The 21832-nt window shown below is 43.5% G+C and overlaps 1 protein-coding gene across 5 annotated transcripts in view; it reads right to left on the bottom strand.

Annotated features, from left to right (window-relative positions):
- Positions 1–21832, bottom strand: part of PRKAR2B (protein kinase cAMP-dependent type II regulatory subunit beta) — a 173642-nt gene that overhangs the window by 5561 nt on the left and 146249 nt on the right. For all 5 annotated transcript variants that reach the window (XM_075599708.1, XM_075599707.1, XM_075599705.1 and 2 more), the window contains 6 exons: positions 18421–18504; positions 10604–10710; positions 4146–4299; positions 1121–1222; positions 956–1030; positions 248–313 (listed from right to left, as the gene is read on the bottom strand). In XM_075599708.1, coding sequence (XP_075455823.1) covers positions 248–313; positions 956–1030; positions 1121–1222; positions 4146–4299; positions 10604–10710; positions 18421–18504 — 588 coding nt within the window. The remainder of the gene's footprint in view (positions 1–247; positions 314–955; positions 1031–1120; positions 1223–4145; positions 4300–10603; positions 10711–18420; positions 18505–21832) is intronic.

Raw genomic sequence — 21832 nt, 5'->3', positions numbered from 1 at the left:
CAATGACCAAAGAACAAATATGAGAATGCCCTTTGGTTACATATGAATAAGAGTATTTCTTGGTGATTCGCAAAATATGGTCTGGCTGGGATTCTCTAAAAATAAGCTTGAAATAGAAAACATGGCTGAGTGTCTGCAAAAAAACTCAGTGATACAGCCATTTTCAGATTGCAGATAAATGTCCATTTTATAGGTGATAGTAAATTTGTGTGCATTTATTTGAACAGTCAGTTAGTATGTATTTTACCTTGCGTTTCATTGTTATTCTTACTTCCCCAGATTCTACAATGAAAAAACTTTCCGCTCCATCACCCTGGAAAAAACAAAGACACACAACCACTTCCATCATAATTATGGGTAAAAGGAACACAATAAACACACATATTTGAACCATACAGTTCACTGCTGTTTATTTATTCCCCGTTTGCGAAAATTCAGCAAACTTTTTCTAGAGTTCTCAGTATGTAACGAGCTGCTACGTTTATATAATTAGGGGTATGGCGGTAACTCACTGGTATAATGTATCAAAGGCGTGATCCATCAAAAACATGCTGTTCGTCCTGCCACCAACCTCCACGTGGCACATAGCAGCTGCTGACGTACGATCTTAGTTTAAAACTTTGTCTGTGTGCCCCGTATGTGCCTGTCTGTTTTCCAGGATTCTTTATGGATATCAGTTACTTTGATTCTTTATTTTATTGTTACGATATATTTAGAGCAGGGGTGGCCAACTCCAGTCTTTGACTGAGCCACTGATTGAGCCACCTGTGCTGAAGCAGGGATATCCTGAAAACCTGACCTGGGGGTGGCCCTAGAGGACAGGAGTTGGCCACCCCTGGTTTAGAGTTTTGGCATCAGTAGATGATGATTAAAGTCAGCAGAGAAATGTAGCTAACCCAACCTTGGGTAGGTTCATTTTACCGGAAGATAAAACACAAGGCAGAAGGCCCCGTACCTGAGCAATGATTTGTTCTCCATCACCGTAGATTTTGGTGCCTATTACATCCACCACTTTCAAGCGTTCTGAAAACTGCAGAGAAAAAGCAGAACAATGACATTTTGCCAACTCGATGGAACCTCACATGGCAATGTAATTCTCGCTTGTAAATGCAATACTTACTTCTAAAGACTTAAGGAATGGCAGCGATTCTATAAAATTTTCATACATCCGTCTCTTTCTGGCATTATTTCTGACAATAATCCTCCGGAAGGTCGCCCTGTCCTTTAGTTCGAACACACAGAAGACAAAAATGAAATAATGAATAGCACTAAACACAAATTTAAATAACCCAGCTATGAACATTCCCTGTGCATCATCAGTTACTTCAATTATTCATAAGGAGGGGGGCTAGAAATACCCACATTTGCACTAATATTGTTACAACATAAATGCCATGGTACTGGTGAACTATCAAATGTAATTTCACAGTATATTGCAATAAAGGCAGTATTTTTATTTGCATATGGATTTTGCCTCCATCATATGCACCAACATATCAATCAATTTGCTTATGAGTTGTTTTTATTTCTTTTTTTTAAATGTCCAATAGCACTAAATTAAAAATGACATTCACCAGGGTACAAGCACTACCCCTCTTGTATTTTGTAGCCTTTTTAACTATTGGTCCCAACATACTACATTTGCCAAAAAGTAAATGGTACGGGAGCAGGTACTTTGCATCTTCATGACCGTACTCCACCCTCACATTATTCTAAAGTGGCTCTCCAGGCCCCCTGATTTCTGCAGGTGTGAGCCTGATGGCTACGATCTCGAAAAGCTTCTATGGTAGAATGTTGATATCTATATTGATCACATCTTCTCCAGTGACTAAGAAGGTGCAAGCCTATTTAGGCTCATGAGGAAAGATGTACAGTATCGACATAAAGCACCCATGACACCACCGGGCTGCTTTGTCTCACCAGTCACTGGAGGATATGTATACCAGCACATGAACTACAAACAGCTTCACACTACAAATGTGGCCAATAAGTTGTTGAATAACTTACTAGTAACCCACGTGCATTGTTGCTGTCACCTAAAAGGCTTGTAACTGTATTGCAGGTTTTATTATGTTAGATCCACACAGCGTCATACTCTGTGACATTTACAAATACTACATACCGGAGCATAGATTTAGATTATACGTATACAATGATAAATTCTACATCTGTAAACATGAGGGACATAAATACATAATATAAAAAAAGAGATGGAGAGGAACAGGTGTGCAATTAGGTAAGGAAAATAAAATATTTATGAAGATGGGAAGAATTACCATTTATAAAAACCAGGCTTCCATCAAAATGAATGAGTAAAATATGAGCAACATGATTCTTTATGCACTTTTAAAGTCCCGATTACTATACACTACTACATTGTAATAGTGAAGAGTGCATTGCGTTGTGCAGACGAAAATGTATTGTTGTCTTGCATTTAAAAAATACCACATTCAATTACTATTAAATGTGTTATTCTTCTATTCATTGCAGAACGCAGAGGGCAGTGCATACTGTTAAATTCCCCCTTAACCTTGGATTACTTTCCAAACACTGCACCTCAAGCACTGTGTTTAACCCTTTGAGTGCTAAGGATGTTTGTTGCTGTGATTATTAAGAAATCTTGTAGTTTGTAGTGCTAGCAATGAAAAGCCCACAATAACTGTAACATTATTAATGCAAACCTAGACACATCATACATGCTTTCCCCCCCGCCAGAACCCATTGATTACAATTCAGTTTTATCGGTGGTTATTTTCCCACATGATACAGGAGTTTTAATCCAAATGCTAAGGAATGCATTTTACATAAAAAGAAATAAAAATAATTAACGTGAATATGAACCAGCATAAATCCTTCATTTGATGTCTCACGCAGGGCCCCCTTCCTCCGCCAGGCTCCATCTTCCTAATGCAGGCCCGAGCAGGCTTCGCTTGGCTCTCAAACCCCATCCCCTGTTCCTGCTCGACAAGACTTCCGTTCTGGGCCCCACGGAAACCTGTTGGCGGATCCGCTCCCACGTGCATAATCTACTGTATATATCATTATGTTCCCCAACCTGACAGCTATTGGAATATCCGAGAATATTATGTGTAAAAAACTGCTTTAGCAGTATATAAAAAAAAAAAATGGAAACATTAACAAACACATTCTACTGGCAAAACAAAAATATGAAATCCTGAATTTGGTATGGCATAAATTTTATTAGTGAATGTCTTGTAAAACTAGGATCAAATGGTGTTCGCATTGTAAATATTTGTAGAACATTCACACTTGCTCTGCCCCCAGTGGCAGCCAAATTAAATGTCCAGGGTGGGAAACACTACACCCCAGAGAGAATGTGAGATTATTGGGAAGCAAACCCCACTCTAGATTGGAAGGGAGGACCTACCGATATCAACTTAAGATGGGGATAACTTTTTAAACTACCAGGACTTCCCCAATGTTAAATCCATCAATCCCCTCCGCCCCCCCCCCACCCCCAGCCCCTGTAATACTAGAGATTTAGAAGCTAAAGGAGAAACAAACAGACACCAGAGGTTTCAGGGATTTCACAGAGGGACTCCCTGGTCCAGTATCTAAAGGCTGATATCCCTACTTTTAATTTCCAAAGGAGGCACCCCCTGTAATCTTTCAATAGTTTGCAAGATACTTTTAAAGTGCCCCTTTCCCTTGATGTAACTGTTGTAATGTGCAGCCCCACAGCGTAACCTTTAGGCCAACAACTTCTGTCAGGTACTGTAGCACTCAAGGGATTTGCTACCAAGAGGGAAGTTTGACAGTCCATGGGCTCCCTGTGGTGTTGCAAAAACAGACAGCACATTTTTTCATTTTGTGGCACACAGTAAAATAGCATCTTTTTCCTGCCAGCAGGATGCCAACGAGTTGCATAATGGCAGTCCAAACCATTGTGTTAAGTTTATCTGACTGCACTGGTTTGTGTGTCCCTGAGACCTTCACATATTGCACATTAAACACACCTACATGGCTATGATTCACGATTAGGTAATGCTATTATATTCAGAGTCACGTTCACTTTCCTCTTCAAGGCATGTGATTCCAAGAACGCAGCACACTTAGCACAATAAAGTTGCAAAATGAAAGGTAATAATGGTTGTTTGCATTAATTCTATTTGCACAGTACTTACCAAACCCCATATAGCACCCACAGATGTAGCAATGATCGTAGCTGCTCTAGGTGTGTTGTACATCAATGCCAGTTCCCCAAAGCTTCCATGGTTATCGTAGGCGCCAACACACCTTCCAACGCCATCTGATTTTACACAAATGTCATACGTTCCCCTGCATAAAAAGTACAACACAAATGTTTTCTCACTTGTTTTTGCTTTTGGAGAATATAAACTTCAAGCGGAATCCCGCAATAATGGCACCACAAACATGGTGATCTTTCCCATGGATTAAATATATTCCATATAATAAAACCATGTATAAGTAAGGCCTTACATCATAACCTGTTCCACTCTCTTTATTGCTGTGAACACACACCAGTGTGAGAAGTTGGAATAGTCTCATAGTGACATCATAAAAAGCTGACATTCCAGATCCCTTCAGATCGTCATCAGGACAAATGTATTACAATAATGTAATTTAATAGAGATGTGCTATTTGGAATCGGATTTGTCAACGTTCCTGCCTATCATTAAAAATGTAACTTTTGCTTCCTTTTGTGGACATCTTCCCAGAGAGATTTGGTAGGAAAATATGTAAGATCTCTTCATTTTCAATCAGGGAGACATTTGAAAAATGATAGACTTTTTTCAGAATGAGAAAATAGTATTCCTCGGAGATGGGAAGAGTTGGCGAGTATGTATATTCCGGGGTATTATCAGTGACTCATCAGTGGAGGTAATCTAATCAAATAATGCCTTCTCTATTGTTAAACCTGGGGACCATACCCCGTTGTTTTCAATATTTACCATTTATTTGGTACAAGTCTTTTACCGACTTCATATTTTGATGTAATGTTTAATAACCAGATTGACACAAATGTAAAACAATTAAAATATGAACTTTATCAGCCCCTTTGCCTTTCTCTATTATCATTTGCCCATTCTGCTACAGTACGTTGATGCTGTACCTCTGCCCCTTCCTCCTCATTACATTTTATTTGGACAATTACAGAATATACAGTATATCTACATAAAAAATAATTACTACTGTGGAATTCTATAACATACCCCATCACTGCAAATTTGGAATGTAATTTGGTTTTGTGACTCACTTAGCTAGATGTATGTACTTTATATGCAATGCAGTTAGGTACTATATATAATATAGCTGTGTGTACTGTATATTCAATGCAGTTAGGAACTGAAAATACTATAGCTGTATGTACTGTATATTCAATGCAGTTAGGAACTGTATATAATATAGCTGTATGTACTATATATTCAATGCAGTTAGGAACTGTATATAATATAGCTGTATGTACTATATATTCAATGCAGTTAGGTACTGTATATATAATAGCTGTATGTACTGTATATTCAATGCAGTTAGGTACTGTATATATAATAGCTGTATGTACTGTATATTCAATGCAGTTAGGTACTGTATATATATAATAGCTGTATGTACTGTATATTCAATGCAGTTAGGTACTGTATATAAAATAGCTATATGTACTGTATATTCAATGCAGTTAGGTACTGTATATAAAATAGCTATATGTACTGTATATTCAATGCAGTTAGGTACTGTATATAATATAGAAAGAGTGCGGGGAGCGCAAAAAGAAAATGAACAGTTGTTAGTAACAATATTGCTCGGATGTGTGAAATGACGGTGCTCAGGGCAGTGGGGGTATGTATAATATAAACATAGGTGATGTACTCACACGGCCATGTGTGAGACTGTCTGACAAAATGATTTCTTTGTACACTGTAATCCCTCCTTTACTCATAAGAAAATATTTCCTCCTGAATCTTTTCCCTCTGTGTGGGGTGTTCATGTATATCTATCTTTTCCGCTCCCTCCTCTCCTCCTATTTCTGTGCTCCCCCTCTTTCTCCGTTCCCCCAGAGGGAGGGACAGTGGACAGGAGGGGGGGGGGCAGTGAACAGGAGAGGGGGCAGTGGACAGGATGGGGGGGGGGACAGTGGACAGGAGGGGGGGGGCAGTGGAGAGGACAGGGAGGTGAGTTGCGGGAGGCGGCAGGGAGGTGAGTTGCGGGTGAGGGGGGTTATGGGGGGGGGGGGAGCTGGCGAGGAGGTGAGCTGGGGGAGTGATGGGTGGGGGGGGGGGGGGGGCGGCGGTCCGGGCCGCTGGGTGAAGAGGACAGTGGCCGGGTGGTTGTGCGTGTGGCAGTTGGGTGAGGCCGAGGGGGAAGGTGAGCTGCGGGTGAGGAGGAGAAGAGAGTGGCAGTTGGGTGACGTCATAGAGCCACGCAGGCCAATGAGAGGCGTGCGGGCGGGGCATGGATACGGACCAATCTGATTGGCCAGAGGCTGATTGACAGACCCACGGACCAATCAGATTCACCACATCTAGTAACAATCTCACAAAATTCAATTATATAGATATACTAGCTGAGAGACCCGGCGTTGCCCGTGAGTTAAATTTCCCGCTCCCTCCTCTCCCCCTATTTCTGTGCTCCCCCTCTTTCTCCCCCCCCCCCCCCAGAGGGAGGGACGGACAGTGGACAGGAGGGGGGGGACAGTGGACAGGAGGGGGAGGGCAGTGGACAGGAGGGGGGGCAGTGGACAGGAGGGGGGGCAGTGGACAGGACAGGAGGGGGGGACAGTGGACAGGAGGGGGGGACAGTGGACAGGGGGGGGGAGTGGACAGACCCGGCGTTGCCCGGGATGTTTGTGGGGTGGCATTTGGGTGGGGAGTGGTCCACGCGTCACAGGACGGTGTGCGGTGGTACTACTGATGTGGGGGTGCTAATGGTGATTGTATAGGGGTGCTGATGATTTGGGAGGGTTTGGTGCTGATGTGGGGTTGCTGATGGGGCGGATGTGGGGGTGCTGATGTGGGTGTGCCGATGGGGGGGTGCCAATGGGGGGGACAGGGCTGATGTGCTGGGGTGCTGATGTGTGGGCGCTGAAGGTGCTGATGTGGGGGTGCTGATGGTGCTGATGGGCGCTGGGGATGCCGGTGTGCTGGGGGGCAGGGGATACCAGTGTGCTGATGTGGGGGTGCTGGGGATTGCGGGGAACTGGGGATACCAGGGTGCTGATGTGGGGGTGCTGGGGATAGCAGTGGTAGTTACATCTCTAGGATGCGGTCTCCCTTGCGGATCCCAGCCCGGTTGGCAGCTCCACCAAGCAGCACGGCGGTCACATGCTGCAGCGGTGCGTACAGCTCCCCATTAATGCTCCGCAGCTGGCCGCCCACGCTCACCTGGCCCCGCTCGTTAAACCCGTACCCGGACTTAACGATGCGGACTACCCCCGGGCCTGCCGGGCCGAACCCCTGGCCCCCACCACCCCCGTTCGGCTGACTGGAGTGAATCTCTTCCCCGTCCTCATGCACCATCTTTACCACGGGAGGAGCAGCCAGACGGGACGGGTCACGGGACCGGCGCATCACCCGTCGCAGGGGAAGCTGGGGGATGTAGTCTAGCGGCGGCTGTCAGTCAGTGTGTGCGGTTCCAGGGGGGAGGCAGCCAATCAGAGACAGGTAATCAAAGGCAGGTAAACAGACACAATCAGATGCACAATCAGATGCAGCCAATCAGAGACACGCAATCAGCCAGCCAGAGACACACAATCAGGGGAGGTGAGCTGCGGGTGGGGGGTGCGATAGGGGGGGAGCCGGCGGGAAGGTGAGCTGCGGGTGAGGGGGGGTGATGGGGGGAGCCGGCGGGGAGGTGAGCTGGGGGGGTGATGGGTGGGGGGAGCCGGCGGTCCGGGCCGCTGGGTGAAGAGGACAGTGGCCGGGTGGTTGTGCGTGTGTGTGGCAGTTGGGTGAGGCCGAGGGGGAAGGTGAGGTGCGGGTGAGGAGGAGAAGATAGTGGCAGTTGGGTGACGTCATAGAGCTACGCAGGCCAATGAGAGGCGTGCGGGGCGGGGCAGGGATACGGACCAATCTGATTGGCCTGAGGCTGAGTAACAGACACACAAAATTCAATTTTATATATATATAGATAGATAATAGATATTTACTAAGCAGAGCTATGCTATAAGACACTTTTTTCCCTATTCAATTTATTATGAGATCCTCGTTAGCGATTTTAATCAAAGATGATATTGTTGTACAGTGAGGTATATTAGGAAAGACAATGCTGCTGTTAAACATAATTTCTTCGGTAATATTTAACAGAATTCATTTCACATGGGCAATAATATGATTTATTTCAACATATGTACATGCCACATTGAGAAGTATGTATATTTTTTAAGAGTTTTATTGTGTATTTGGGGAGCCACATACAATAGTAACCTGAACATTACTTGGAGCCAACCAAAAATCAATTGCAGGCTTCTGACATTTAACTCAGCGGTACTAGAGGGCCTGCAATGTGTTGCTGGCACCTCTGGCTCATGAAGGGGTTAACCTTTTCACTGTCACCTCTAGCAGTGAAAGATTTTAAACAAGTTCCCAAAAATCTCCACCATGCCCCTTTCCTGCCCCTCTTCTATTCACTCACCTTTCTCTTACGTTCCTCTATATTCACTGACACCCATATAATGGTTAAAAGTCAGATGTTGGATTTTGCTTCACTGGTACATGCGGTTAATAAATAGAACTGCATTGCAGCTAACATTGCCTGGGGAGTTTCACCACAATGAGCACTAAACAAACCAAGGATTGCATTCATATGTTATAGCAGTGCATCAGTTTCAACCCCGGTGCTACCACAGTGTCTGGCAGGGCGTTGTGCTGTTTGTGCGCAGGACACAGCAGTTTATATTATGATCTGGGTATATTAAATGGCAAGTGAAATCAAATTCCAATCATGACATTTTTTGAGAATTGCTCTTCGTGGATAGTTACGAATCACAAAGCTTTACCATTCTAGGATAGCTACTTTACCTTTTTAAGCTCATTACCTGCCTGACCCCGTTCTTGGCTTTGCAATGTGAAGCTACACGTAAAAGCAGCAGGCAGACATACAGACATGCTAGATTATGGTCATATGCCTATTTTTCCAATATACAGTAATGTGAAGCTGCTTTTCTCTCTGCTCTATTCCTTAAACGTTGATACTGGCGTTTCTGTGCGAAAAGGGGCGATACTGTACGGAAATACATCTCTGTACAAATACGAATTTCTTCTCGCTTGTCCGAATCATGAGAAAAAAGACCTGAATTTAGTTCTTGCTATGGCATTTTGCATGGAGAGGCACACGTCTTGCCTTATTGATGCATTTGAATGAAATAGGAAGAGCTTATAGTAGTTTCTGTACCTCTATATTTACACCTACAATAGCTAATCTCTTCAATATGTGAAATAAAAAATTTCTAAAATATTTCTTCATTAATATGCTAATAACTCCCGATTTTACATATTTTTTTGCGCGTCCTATTGCATTTCTAGTTTACTGAATAGGCCCCCCATCTTTAGGAAGTATCTGAGTTACATTTATTTAAATGGGGCTCACAGTCTTCCCTGACAGGGAGAAGCAGCTTCACTGCATATTAAATAAGGGAAGTGTGTTTTTCAGAAAACCCCCGCATTGCTGAGGCAGTCGAGCAAATGGTGGTGACTTAGAAGTGACAGTTTGCATGTTTTGCCAAAATGTTATCTACATCACTGCTGGAGGGATCTGGAACTTGGTTTGGTGTAATGGAAAGTACAATGGCCCACTACACAGTGCTATACCTCAAGTGAATTGAACCTGAGTGCTAAGGCTCAGTATTACCATCCATTTCATCATAAGACCAGAGCCCAGTTCTGTTTTTTTATAGTTTCACTTTTCTATAGGGACACGGGATTATGATCAACCATAATCTACAATCAATTTACCACATAGGCCTCGGCCAGGCAGGGAACGGGCGCTCGTGCGCTGAGCCCTGCTCTGCCGGGTGATTCGTGGCCGGCTAGGCGCGCGCTCGCCTGGGGGAGTGGCCACGACGTCACGGAGCTGGTTCGCCCTCATTGGGCGAACCGCTCATGTGACGCGCTTGCGAGCAGCAAAATCACATTTGCTTGCTCTAAGCGCCGAGCGGGGGCGGGCGCTTGCTCATGCTGGCCACACACATTGCCGCAATGTGTTTCATCGCGACCAGCGTGAGCGCGCCCGCCTGCTCTGCGCCACCCTGGCCGAGGCCAAAGATTGTAAATTCTTCGTGGCAGGGACTCATCTTCCTAATATTTACTTTTACGTCTGTAGCGCATATTCCCATTATGTCTCCTTTTAGTTTGTCCCGTGTATTACTGCTGTGACGCGCTACGTACATACAGTAGATGGCACTATACAAATAAAGGTATACCTACATATATACATACATAATGCACTGGAAATACGAGTTAGAATAGAAGGGCTGATGCAAATTGCCATGATAATATTGAGCCAAGTTGGTCTGACGGCTTAGCAACATTGATCGAACCTGGAACGGACAATGTGTTGGAAGAACCCCTCCCTAAGCTGGAGAGTTTAAATGACCAGAGACTTTTGTTAAGCTTTATGAATTCTGTACCTGTCAATTACATAAAAGTTGTCTCCGTCATCACCTTGATCAATTAGGTGCTCTCCACATTTGACCAATTTCTCGAACATGGCATCTAACACCTGAGACATCTGTTCCTGCAGACAGAAGAAAATCAAACTGAGTCAGGTGCTCAGAAACCAGACCTTTCAATGTAGAAATCCAAAACAACAACCACTTAAAAATACATTTGCTGCCACAGAATCAGATTTGTCACCACTGCACCATTTCAGACACATTTTGAAATCAAGAAGTGCTTATCTATTTAATCTTTATTTCAATTTTTGCCCCAGCCTTTTTTCATTTCCTGGCAGTGCTCCGCTTTTTTCTTTCTTTTCTATTTAATATTTAAAGGACCCCTAAGGTTTACAGACAGATCCAACTAGGCTGTTAATAATAACATTATCACTTCAAACATCGAAAGGAGGCATTATGTATTGCACTTTACAAAAACAATGAGTCAAATGTTAAAAGTTACTCAGGGAATATGATCAAATACATAATTCCCTTTATAGTAATACATTGAAAGTGTTCTTTTACATTTGAAAAAGTTTTCTAAAACCAGCACTGAATTATTTAAGTTACGATCATTTGAAAATAATTTCTGATAAAACTTGCCACCAAAAACAGAAGCAAATATGAATAACTGTATATTTTAGCACTGTTTTTTTTCTTCATATTCCCTATTTGTACATTTTAGTGTTGACATTAAAATGTGTTGTTTAAAAATTCCACACAATTCTCTAGGACTTAGCAGCCACTTTTAGCATAAGTGTGCCTGAGTATAATGAGCTTCCACAATTTAGCTGTATTCCTGCTTAATGGACACACACACAATTCTTTCTCTTCTATAGTAACTTTGGTTCCTGAGGCACAGAGAGGGAAAGTGACTTGCCCACAGGGAGCTGACACTAAGGCAGAGCTCATACACTCCTCTTGCTTGCGAGTGCGAGCTCTTACCTTGCCGCACGGTTGGAGCAGAAGCGATTCCTGCTCATAGTGCTGGCGGCGATGTGGGGGCGTGTCGGACGCGTCAAGAAGCTGGTTCGCCCTCATTGGCTGAACCAGCTCACGTGACGCTGACGTCACGCGGCAACGCGTCAAAAGACACATTTCTTTGTCTCTTCAGATCGCGGTCACGCCAGCGCACGCGCACACACACACAGAGCGGCCACATAGGCATTAGCCAATTTGTATTGTATTGTATGTCTTTATTTATATAGCGCCAAAAGTGTACTCAGCGCTTCACAAAGAATACAGTACAGGGAATTATAATTATACAATAAGTGCAGCAAAATCAGACAATAGGAAAGGAAATCCCTGCCCTGAAGAGCTTACAATCTAAGAGGTTTAATGGGAAACTTACAGAGACAGCAGGGGAGGGAATAAGTGCTGTAGATGGCAGGGCTTGGTTACAATGGGTGGTAGGAGTGACTGAGTGTGGGACAATTTGAGGTTGGTGCACGAGTGCGCACGCAAGCGCAATCGCAGGCTGTACAATCTCAGCCTAAGAGTCAAACCCAGATCCCTTGCTTCAAAGTCAGAGGCTTTGCTCACTGTGCCACTCCTTTAGTAGCTGTACGGATCTCTGTGGGACTTTGTCGCTCTCAATAAAAAGAGACTAATTTCCATATTTCATTGCATGTGATAGATCACAAATATTCTCTCTCTCTTTTCATCGTTTCCCCCCCCCCTCTCTCTTTAAAACGGTCATAGAAAATTTCTCCAAATTATGTCATGCGTGATCTGATCACCACTGATTTTGACATATGTCATGCGTGATCTGATCACCACTGATGTTGACTTATGTCATGCGTGATCTGATCACCCCTGATTTTGACATATGTCATGCGTGGTGAAATGCAGCAATTATTGTCGCATTTAAAAAAAAAATACTCATATTTTATTGGTTTTACAAGAAAGACATTTCCTAATTTCAAAAGCTTATACAAAATCCAAAAGACTAATTTGTTTCTGTGTTTATCAAGGTCCTGGGAGGGCAAATTTAATAAACATGACCAGGGTTCCAGCCTCCATGAGAAACCCAGAATATTCTAGGCCAGTCTGTGTTCTTTGGCTCAGAGAAGGACCACCACATGTGGAGAAAGTCGGCACGTTACCCGCACCCCCTGTAACAAATGAGAGAAGTCCTGTGGCAACATCTTTGAGAGCGGCACTGGGTTAGATACCATCGGTATAGGACCTTATAGGCATTTTCTTTAATAGTCGTACAAATTGATGCCTTTGAGGCAGCCTCGAAGATGTCCCCCCATTCCTCGGGATCCAGCACCCTGCCCAAATCTGATTTCCACTTGTGCGTAAACCTATTAGCCACGAAATATAGAGGAGTAGAATAAGCATGTTATCTTTGACTGGTTAGGGGTGTTGAGTCAGATCTCCTCAAACACTGTGAGGCTAGAGTTTAGGGCTGGACTTTGCACAAAGCCTCTTGGTTGCAGGTAGGGGAAGATCGCTCTACTACCCAAGTTGTGGTGAGCGAACAGGGCTTCAAACAATTTGGGCACAGTACCAGACATCAAGTCTCCCAACCTAACGAGTTCCCTGGATATCCATTCCCTAAAGGCTATTGGGTTCTGGTCCGGGAGAAACTCCAGTTTATGGAACAGTGGGGTCATTAGGGAGCACCATATAGATTTAATTATTTTATTTTAATGTTATTATCTTATATATCCTTCTTATGCTTAGATTAGATTTTCCTACTTAAAGCAGGAATCCACGATATTCATATTTGTGTTGTTTGAACTTGGGGGGAGCTGAGGGCTCTCCCAGTGCAGATCCATTCCTCCCTTACTATAAATATCCTCCGATTCAGAGGCTATCAGCCTTTGACTTACTGGCATTGTTAGGTGCTTACCAGGGATACTGCCATGGAACCCATAAATAGGGAGAAGGAGTGAGTAAAGACACTGACTGGCACTGAGTTTGAAGCAGGGGAGCCTGGTTCAATTCCCGGTGTCTGCTCCTTGTGACATTGGGCAAGTCACTTTATCTCCCTGTGCCTCAGGTACCAAAAACATAGATTGTAAGCTCCACGGGGCAGGGACTGTGTCTGCAAAATGTCTCTGTAAAGCGCTACGTAAAACTAGCAACACTATACAAGAACAAACTATAATATTAATAATAATAATAATAACTGTAACCAGTGGTTGAAATGTGGTAGTACCTAGTAGTACTCTTATTTTCTCACCATGAGTGCAGCTACATTCCTTACTTACCATCTTACAATTCTTCTATGTTTGCAAGGAGAAATGCAATTTCTTTTAGGAGACCTCCGACCTTCCTATTTTATCATTTGAATCTTTTAAAATGCCGTTAAAAGATTTTAATAAAAGTGGATCTTTAAAAAAAATCCAACACAGCACAACTACTTTTTTTATAAGCCACTTTGAACACGGACGGTAACCTATATCACTTATCATAACTGGTGCAGAGGAAAATAATCTGTCTAGTGACCGTCTTGGAAGAGGGCATACTGTATGCCCACTTTTAAATGAACAAAGAAGCGCCCGATGCACATCCAATATGACAAATTATTTGATTAATCTCTAAATATTTTTTCTTCTGATAAGCCGGAGTCATTTAGTTTAATATTTTGGCCAAAACATGCGAAGCCTGCAACCATATAAAGTTAGGCCCTTTCAGCAATTAGAAAACAGAAGGGCCCTAAGAAATGGTGGAAAAAATATATAGAAATCAATTAAATAATTTGCCGTGTTGGGATGTGCATCGGGGCTGCTTTGTGCCAGTTAGCACAACATATAAATATATGAAACTGTGGGATTGGGGTTTGAGCTTGTTAAGATTGTGTGTGTCTAACTGTAAAATGTTGGGAGGTCTGTGGACCCTCATCTTAGTTTAAGCTCATCCATCCCACTCCCATTTAATCAGCAGGTCCAGGTACACACAGGTCATTGTAGTAGTCATTCAGCGATGTCCTTTGCTGCAGCAATGAGCTTGGGAAGTATATATTATGTTCTTGCACTTTTTTGGATTTTCCTCCCCACCATTTCTTGGAGCACTTCGTTTTTTTTAACCAGTTTTAACTGCGCTTCAGCTCACACATAGCACATATTGTACGCCTAAATTTTAGGCCCTGCATAAATATCACGCATCCCATGCTATGGACTGCATCGTTGTTTTGTTTCCTCTTTTCTCTATGCAGTTGTTAGGATTCTGCTTGATCCGTGCCGGGTTTTCACTTCGGTCCAGGTTTTCTGTCTCTCCTGCCCTTTCTGCTCTCTGTGGCAATTTTGGGTACTGGCAGCCTGCTTTATAAGGCTGCGGCCACGCTAGCGCTGACCGCGCTCATGCTTGAGAGCGGTGACGTCACCAGCTCTCCAAGCATGAGCGCTGGGTGTCCGCGCAATTTCGCAAGCATTGTGGGTAAGTTTAGCGTGGTTGAAAGTCTCTTTTTTTTGTTTACGCAAGCGCCAAGCGTGGGTGAGTGTCCCTGACCGCGCACGAGCGCACCGCGTGAGCGGGATAATTTCACATGCCGAAACTCAACTCGGCAAGCACCGCGCTGTCAGCACGCTCAGCGCTAGCGTGGCCGCAGCCTAAGGCTGCAGTTACCATAGGGAGTCACCGAGCAAAGTTTACAGCTCCTGTCTATCTTTGCAGTTACGCCATACCCTCTTGCTTGTTTTGAATTCCTGTTGCTGACCCTGGACCGTGACCCCGACCTTGCTGCCTTCCGCCTGCCCTGACCTCTGCTTGCCTCCTCGACTTTTGCACCTCTGCCGCCAGCCCTGACCCCTGCTTCCATACCGACTACGGATACTCTTACAGGACTCTGTCCCTGGGCTGTGGTCGGTTTATTTGCACCCCTACCTCAGCCCTGCGGATCCGCCTCCTGATTTGAGACGAGCACCGTCACAGCAATGGAGGAAATAGAAAGGATACAGCATAAAATTAGTAGTGTAGGACCTGCTGAAAGGGCCTAACCTTGACATGGCTGCAGGATTAGCATGTTTTGGCCAAAAGATTGAACTAAATGATCCATAGTAATGAGAAGAAAAAACAACTAGACATTAATCAAATAATTTGCCATGTTGGAGGGGCATTGGGGCTTCTTTGTTTACTGTTGTTTATTAGAGTTCTCTTTCCCAGTAAAACTCCAGTTGGCACAATATATAAATATATATATAATACTGTGGAACTGGGTTTTGCGCTTGCTAAGTTAGTGTATACCTCTTTTAAATAAATACTTTATCGGGGAACGGTGTGGATTCCAGATGTAAGCCCACCCAGTCCTACCAGTGTTGGACTGTAGTATTAGAGGGTTCAATATCACGATGATCCTGTTGCACTTGAATAGATATTCACGTAGTCAAGGTGACATTTTATTCATTTTTATTTATACAGAAACAGTGTATTATCAGAGGCCTATAGGAGGGAACCAACGGTAGGGGTCCTCTATATAGGGCCATAATTAAGCTATTATTGGGCTTGTATGATGCAAACATACACAGGCTTAAAATGAACATCTATACGCTCATACATATATACTGTACATACACATATACCATACCTATAGTGATAGGTGCACAGGCAGACACATGCATACCCTGATGCTGAGCAAATTTACTTGGTACCGAATAGGCCAGTCCGAACCTGCTACAATAGAAGACCCCCTGGTTTAATATTTCCCCTCAAAAAAGAGGAGGCGAAGGTTAGAGGAAGAAATGTTTGCTTTGTTTTGAGCAAGCTTCAGAAGTTTGCATAATATATGTATATTAGCAGCTGGCAATCCTGAAATTAATCTTTAGTTATTTAGTTACCATGCATGTTGTCTCAAATGTAAAGGAATTAGAACTCTGCCAGTAATGATGAATTATTGAAACAAGCTTATGGAAACTCTTATGACTCATGGACATGTATGCATATTCATCAGGCAAAGGACTCATTTTCTATAAACCTTTCTGCTAAAAATGATTCCTTGAGGTGAAAGTGTGTGAGAATACCAACGCTAATGGCAAGTAGCTAATTAGACCATTACTTAAAAAATGTTCGACCCTAAATCCGTTTCTTATCCTTTAATTTGCTGTTAACATGAATTTTGTATGTATCGACTCATTAGGTGCACTGTATTCACGGTAAAGTATCCTCCCAAAAGTCAGTTACTTATGATGCATTGCAACATTTTCTTCTTGTGTTTGCATCAAATGTGGAAAAGCGTTTAGTCTATTTGGCGCTGGGTGTTAGCCATGTACTGTAGATTTACACTTAGCCATGTAGATTTATACTATCTGATACCTGCTGGATTTGTGGAGCATAGTAAAAAATTAAATAGTGATGCACAAATGATGCAGAATTTATTCCCCCCCCCCTAATGACGTTCCCCATATACATCTAGATATACATGAATAGCAAAGCTGGATTCCAGAGAAGAAGAAGAAAAAGTGTGTGTGTGCCGAGCACGCGCATTTGAAGTGAAACTTCTTTGTCTTTTGCCCGGCACACACCCCTTGTTTTAGCTATTTGCGCTGCTATATTTATATTAACTGAATTCCAAGTGTGTGACTCCATGTGTGTGTGTGTGTGTGTGAGACTCGGCGTGTGTGAGACTCGGCGTGTGCGAGACTCGGCGTGTGCGAGACTCCGTATGTGCGAGACTCTGCGTGTGTCTGTGAGAGTGTCTATGTAAGTGTCTTTGTATGTTTCTGGGTATGTGTTTGTGTATCTGTATGTTTCTGCGTGTGTGTGTCTGTGTGTGCCTGGGGCTGTCTCCCAAGTGTGGCTGTGTGTGGGTGGGGGGGGGGGGGGTTGGGGGTGCTCAGCATTTGCCAAGTGTGATTGTGGGGGGGGAGGGGAAGGTGCGTTCTGCATCTCCCAAGTGTGGCTGGGGGGCGGGGGGGGGGGGTGCAGGCTCTCCAAGTGTGGCTGGGCTGTGGGGGGGTGCAGGCTCTCCAAGTGTGGCTGGGAGGGGATGGGGGGGAGAGACGGCCGAAGCAACCCCCGCCCAGAGCAGCCCCCACTCTCTCCCCCCGGCGGAGCTGGGGACACGGCTGTGTGTGTCCTGCTCCTGGTGCAGTCAGCCAGCCCCCCGGCGGAGGTACGGGGACATAAGGGGGTGCTCGGCGGCTCACTGGGGGGGTTCTCGGCAGCTCACTGTGGGGGGAGGGGCATGGGTTCGGAGTATCACTCGGAGGGGGGAGGGGGTTCGGCGCATCACTTGGGGTGTGTGTGTCTCCCTCCAGCGCTGCCTTCCTCCTCTCCGGTGACTCCTCCTGGCGGAAGCTGGCAACACTGATGGCCTCTTCTGCCAGCAGTGACGTCACTTCCATCACTAGTGACTTCCGTCTCCATCAACTCCATTCACTGCCAGGCACTTTTGCTCATGTGGTAGCTGTGCCCAAAGAAGTTTCGCTTCAAAAGGTGTTGTGCTTCTTAAAAGGGTGATAACATTATGTGTATTGATTCTTTAAACATGCTTTGATTTACATTATTCGGAATACAGTAGGCAATCTCCCAATCTGCCACCTTTTTTTTTTTACAACAATCACATAACAAAAAAGAATTCTCTGACGATATGTACGTCTTGTTTACTTTTGTGAAGACTTTTCCACTGGATGGTAGAGTAGGAGCACAAACTCAGCTTTGAATCCTATGCCAAGCCTGAGCAGGATTTCAATCAGCACTCAATGTTTTTGAATCCCCATTACCGTTACAGGAATGATCTATTCATACTCCTCTGCAAAATTAAAAATCTGACCATGGACACACAATGGAACAAAATCATTTGCAGCATTGTAAATACAACCAAACAGCGATTTGTAAATACTTACTTGATCTACGTTCTTGAAGAGAAGAATATCTTTGCAAGCTTCTTGCAATCTATTTCGTTGGTCATCTGTTTTTGGATGGATTACCTGTACAGTAGAAAGATATTTTAAGACGTAATTAACTTCTTTAACATACAGTACACATGTGGGATTCTTAACATAACCTTCTTTCAACATCACTGTACATGTCCTCCTAACATAAGACTGCACACACAGCAACTTCCTGCAGACTGCTCCATGGACCTCAGAGCAGCATTTGCCCATTGTTGTTTGTTTTAATAAAACGGCAATACAATTATCTAAGCTGCTGATCGATCCGTTCTCCTGTGATTGATCGGCGAAGATCGGTCTTCCCAGGGGACGCAATATGGCCGTCTATTTCAAAAGAGGAAGGGCTGTGGCTTCCTAAATGGTTGCTGTAGCAAACCAAGGACACTTAATACATTAAAAATCATTAGAGTGATTTTTGTTTAAAACATTTATTAAGTATGATCTAATGCCACACAAATGATTTTGATTGAAATGCTACTGTAAAGCAGCAAAACGTGAAAAATCCTATATTAAAAAAAAAAAAATCAGTTCTGTAGTTTTAGATAATACTGTCTGCATTTTGTTAACTCCTAATGTTACAGCAACCATTTAGAAAGTCATATCCACTTCCCCTTCTGAAACAGTCTCTGACACACACCTTTTTGAGCTCTGCCCTTTGGCAACAAAGTATCACAAACAGATCTGTTGCTGTGTTCCAAACAGTGACGGTCTATTACTCTGAAAGCTGTACCAATAATGTGTTACACTTAGAAATACAGCTCAACCCCATTATAGCGTGGTCCACTACAACGCGGATCCGCTTATAACGCGGTCTGTGCTTGGCTCCCGATTTTTAACGCACCTAAAATAAGGTGACATATTGTTGGCGATACAACATTGATGTATTGCAACATAAAAATAACTCACTTTTTTTTTGTGGAGATAAACTCGCAATTTTAGATTAGCGAAATTTGATGAATCCAGGCTTAAAATACAACTAATTATGATCACACAGGAAATTTACACTTCATGACAAAACAAGCTCAATGTGTCCTTCTCTCTGCCCAGTCACATGTTATAGCCATATTGGTGAAATTAGGCAACACAGTGGCCAAACCACACCTCCACCATGGATTTCAAGGAACCCGTTTGACAGCACTCGTTAATCAAATGTCTTGCTGCAAGCCCAACACAACACCCGCTGTGTGAGGCCTGCCGGCAATCTTGTTGAAACCAAGTCTTCATGTTTTCACCAAAACCCATGAGAAAAAAACAACTCCAGATAAACACTGGTATTCAATGTGCCTTCATTCATTCAATCAATCAATTGAATCAATGTTTTCAATCAATGTTTCTTAGCGTGCTGAATACGCAAGTGTTGAGGTTTTGCCTTCGGGTTTTCTTTCAATAAACATTACACGAAGGATGCCAATGCCTGACAAATCACACCACACTAAATGTATATTGTATGGGTAGGCTGATGAATTACAGCACTAGATCTTCCACACTGTGCTGTAACTGAGATTAAGTTGTTGTTACAGCCGTTGCAGAATCTTGCAAGTTTTGTGTAAGCATTTTGCGTGCTTCTCCACAGGCGTTCATACTGTAAGATGACCAGCACGGCCTTTATATTAGTCAAGAACACTTCCACTTTCTTCAAATTGATGAACTAAACGCATGAAAGTATCTTTACGTGGTGCATCAAACGCATAAAATTTACCAAGATATCTTCACTGAAACGTCACAATAGAATTCGCCTTTGGATAGCACACTTAATTCTGCACCGTGCTGTATGATGCCACGATGAAGAACAAAAAGTTGGGGTTAAGAGTTGCCAACTTATCAAACTAACTCACTAAACTTATTAAAGTAAACCTTCCCAATACTAATCATGCCTCCATTAAAATGTATTATTCTTAGCTTTTTAAATGAAGAAATGATAAGCATCAGTGGTGGTCAAACACAGTTACAAAAATCGCCTTGTACATAAACACAGAAGATCCCCAAATAATTACATTCAGTACTAGTAGCTGTACTGGCAACTCATTCCATAAATACATCATTAACAGTTGTATCGGAAGAACTAAAAAGCGCCACAACATGTAACAAATCTGCTACTAAGTTGAGTTTGCAGTGCTCCTTTCACTGCACCCCCACGCAACCTTAGGAGCACTTTCCAATAGTACCAATATGGATAAACTTGAATATTAGTGAGATAGAAGTAACAAAGAGAATGCCTGTAACCAATCAGTATTACAATAAATGATGAAGCAGACGGCTGCTCAACCCCCCAGGAATTTCTTCTCGAAGTCCTCTTCAAAACAAAGGGAGCACAGCCATAGAAATACTAAATCAAATTAGTTTGCTTTAATTATTTTTCTTCCCCCTATTTATATGACCGTACTTCGCTTCTTTTGAAGAAAGCTCTTTTCCGTGTTGGAGAAACCTATTTTTTTACATGGTGGAAAGAGTAAGGACATGTCCAGTCGTATTACTGTAAGTCAGCGTGATCACAAGGGTACGTTTTACAAGAAATAGCTCAAAAATGTTGAGATGCAGCAACATTTCGATGTGTTTTTTTCACTTAGCTGTAGAGAAAAGACAACCACAGAATCAGAACATTTGGACACGTCCGTTTTGCGTGACCAAGTTGGTGCTGGCGTTTGGCCGCTGAGGGATCCTTTGCGCCACTGGACACCCAGCCGCCGGCCATTTCACCAATAAGGTAAGTTAGCGTAAGAGGTTTTAGCAGGTAGGGTAGTGGGTAAAGGATATAGGTTAGGTTTTTAGGCTAGGGGGTAAGTGGTTTCAGGGTAAGGGATTACCATTTTCAGTGTAGAGGGTAGCGTTAATATTAGGGGTTTCAAGGGTAAGGGGTAAGGTTAGGGGCTTACTTTAGCAGCGAAACGTCTGGTGGAGAGATGTGCCTGCGGCAAGGTCAGCAGCGGCTAAACGCCAGCAGCCACTTGGTCACGGCAAAACGGCCGTGACCAAATGTCCTAGACCTAGACCAAGGAAAACATATCTACTGGTGAACCTCCAACTCCAAATGCCCCTCAAGATAAATTCCTATTTTAAACTTGCATTACCATTTTTAAACCTAATCTATCCTTATGTAGGAGTGTTTTTTGTTTTTTTAAAGCTCTCTCGTGGCTGCCAATGATTGTCGAGTCTGGCGTCATTTTGGAAATGCGCAGCACACCATCCTGATATTTAATCTCAGGGAAAGAGAGCTTCTGTAACGAGAGGTCATGCGTTGAAAGCCGGAGGGCGGGAAGGGTCAGGGGAAATGCGAGGAAGTACTTCTTCACAGAAAGGGTGGTGGATTTGTGGAATAACCTCCCAACAGACGTGTGGGAGAGGCGAATACAGTAAAGGAATGAAA

This window comes from Ascaphus truei, chromosome 5 (genome assembly GCF_040206685.1).
Source record: "Ascaphus truei isolate aAscTru1 chromosome 5, aAscTru1.hap1, whole genome shotgun sequence".
NCBI classification, from domain to species: Eukaryota; Metazoa; Chordata; class Amphibia; order Anura; family Ascaphidae; genus Ascaphus; species Ascaphus truei.
The sequence above is the reverse complement of the archived record's forward strand: the minus strand, read 5'-3'. Positions and strand labels throughout refer to the sequence as shown.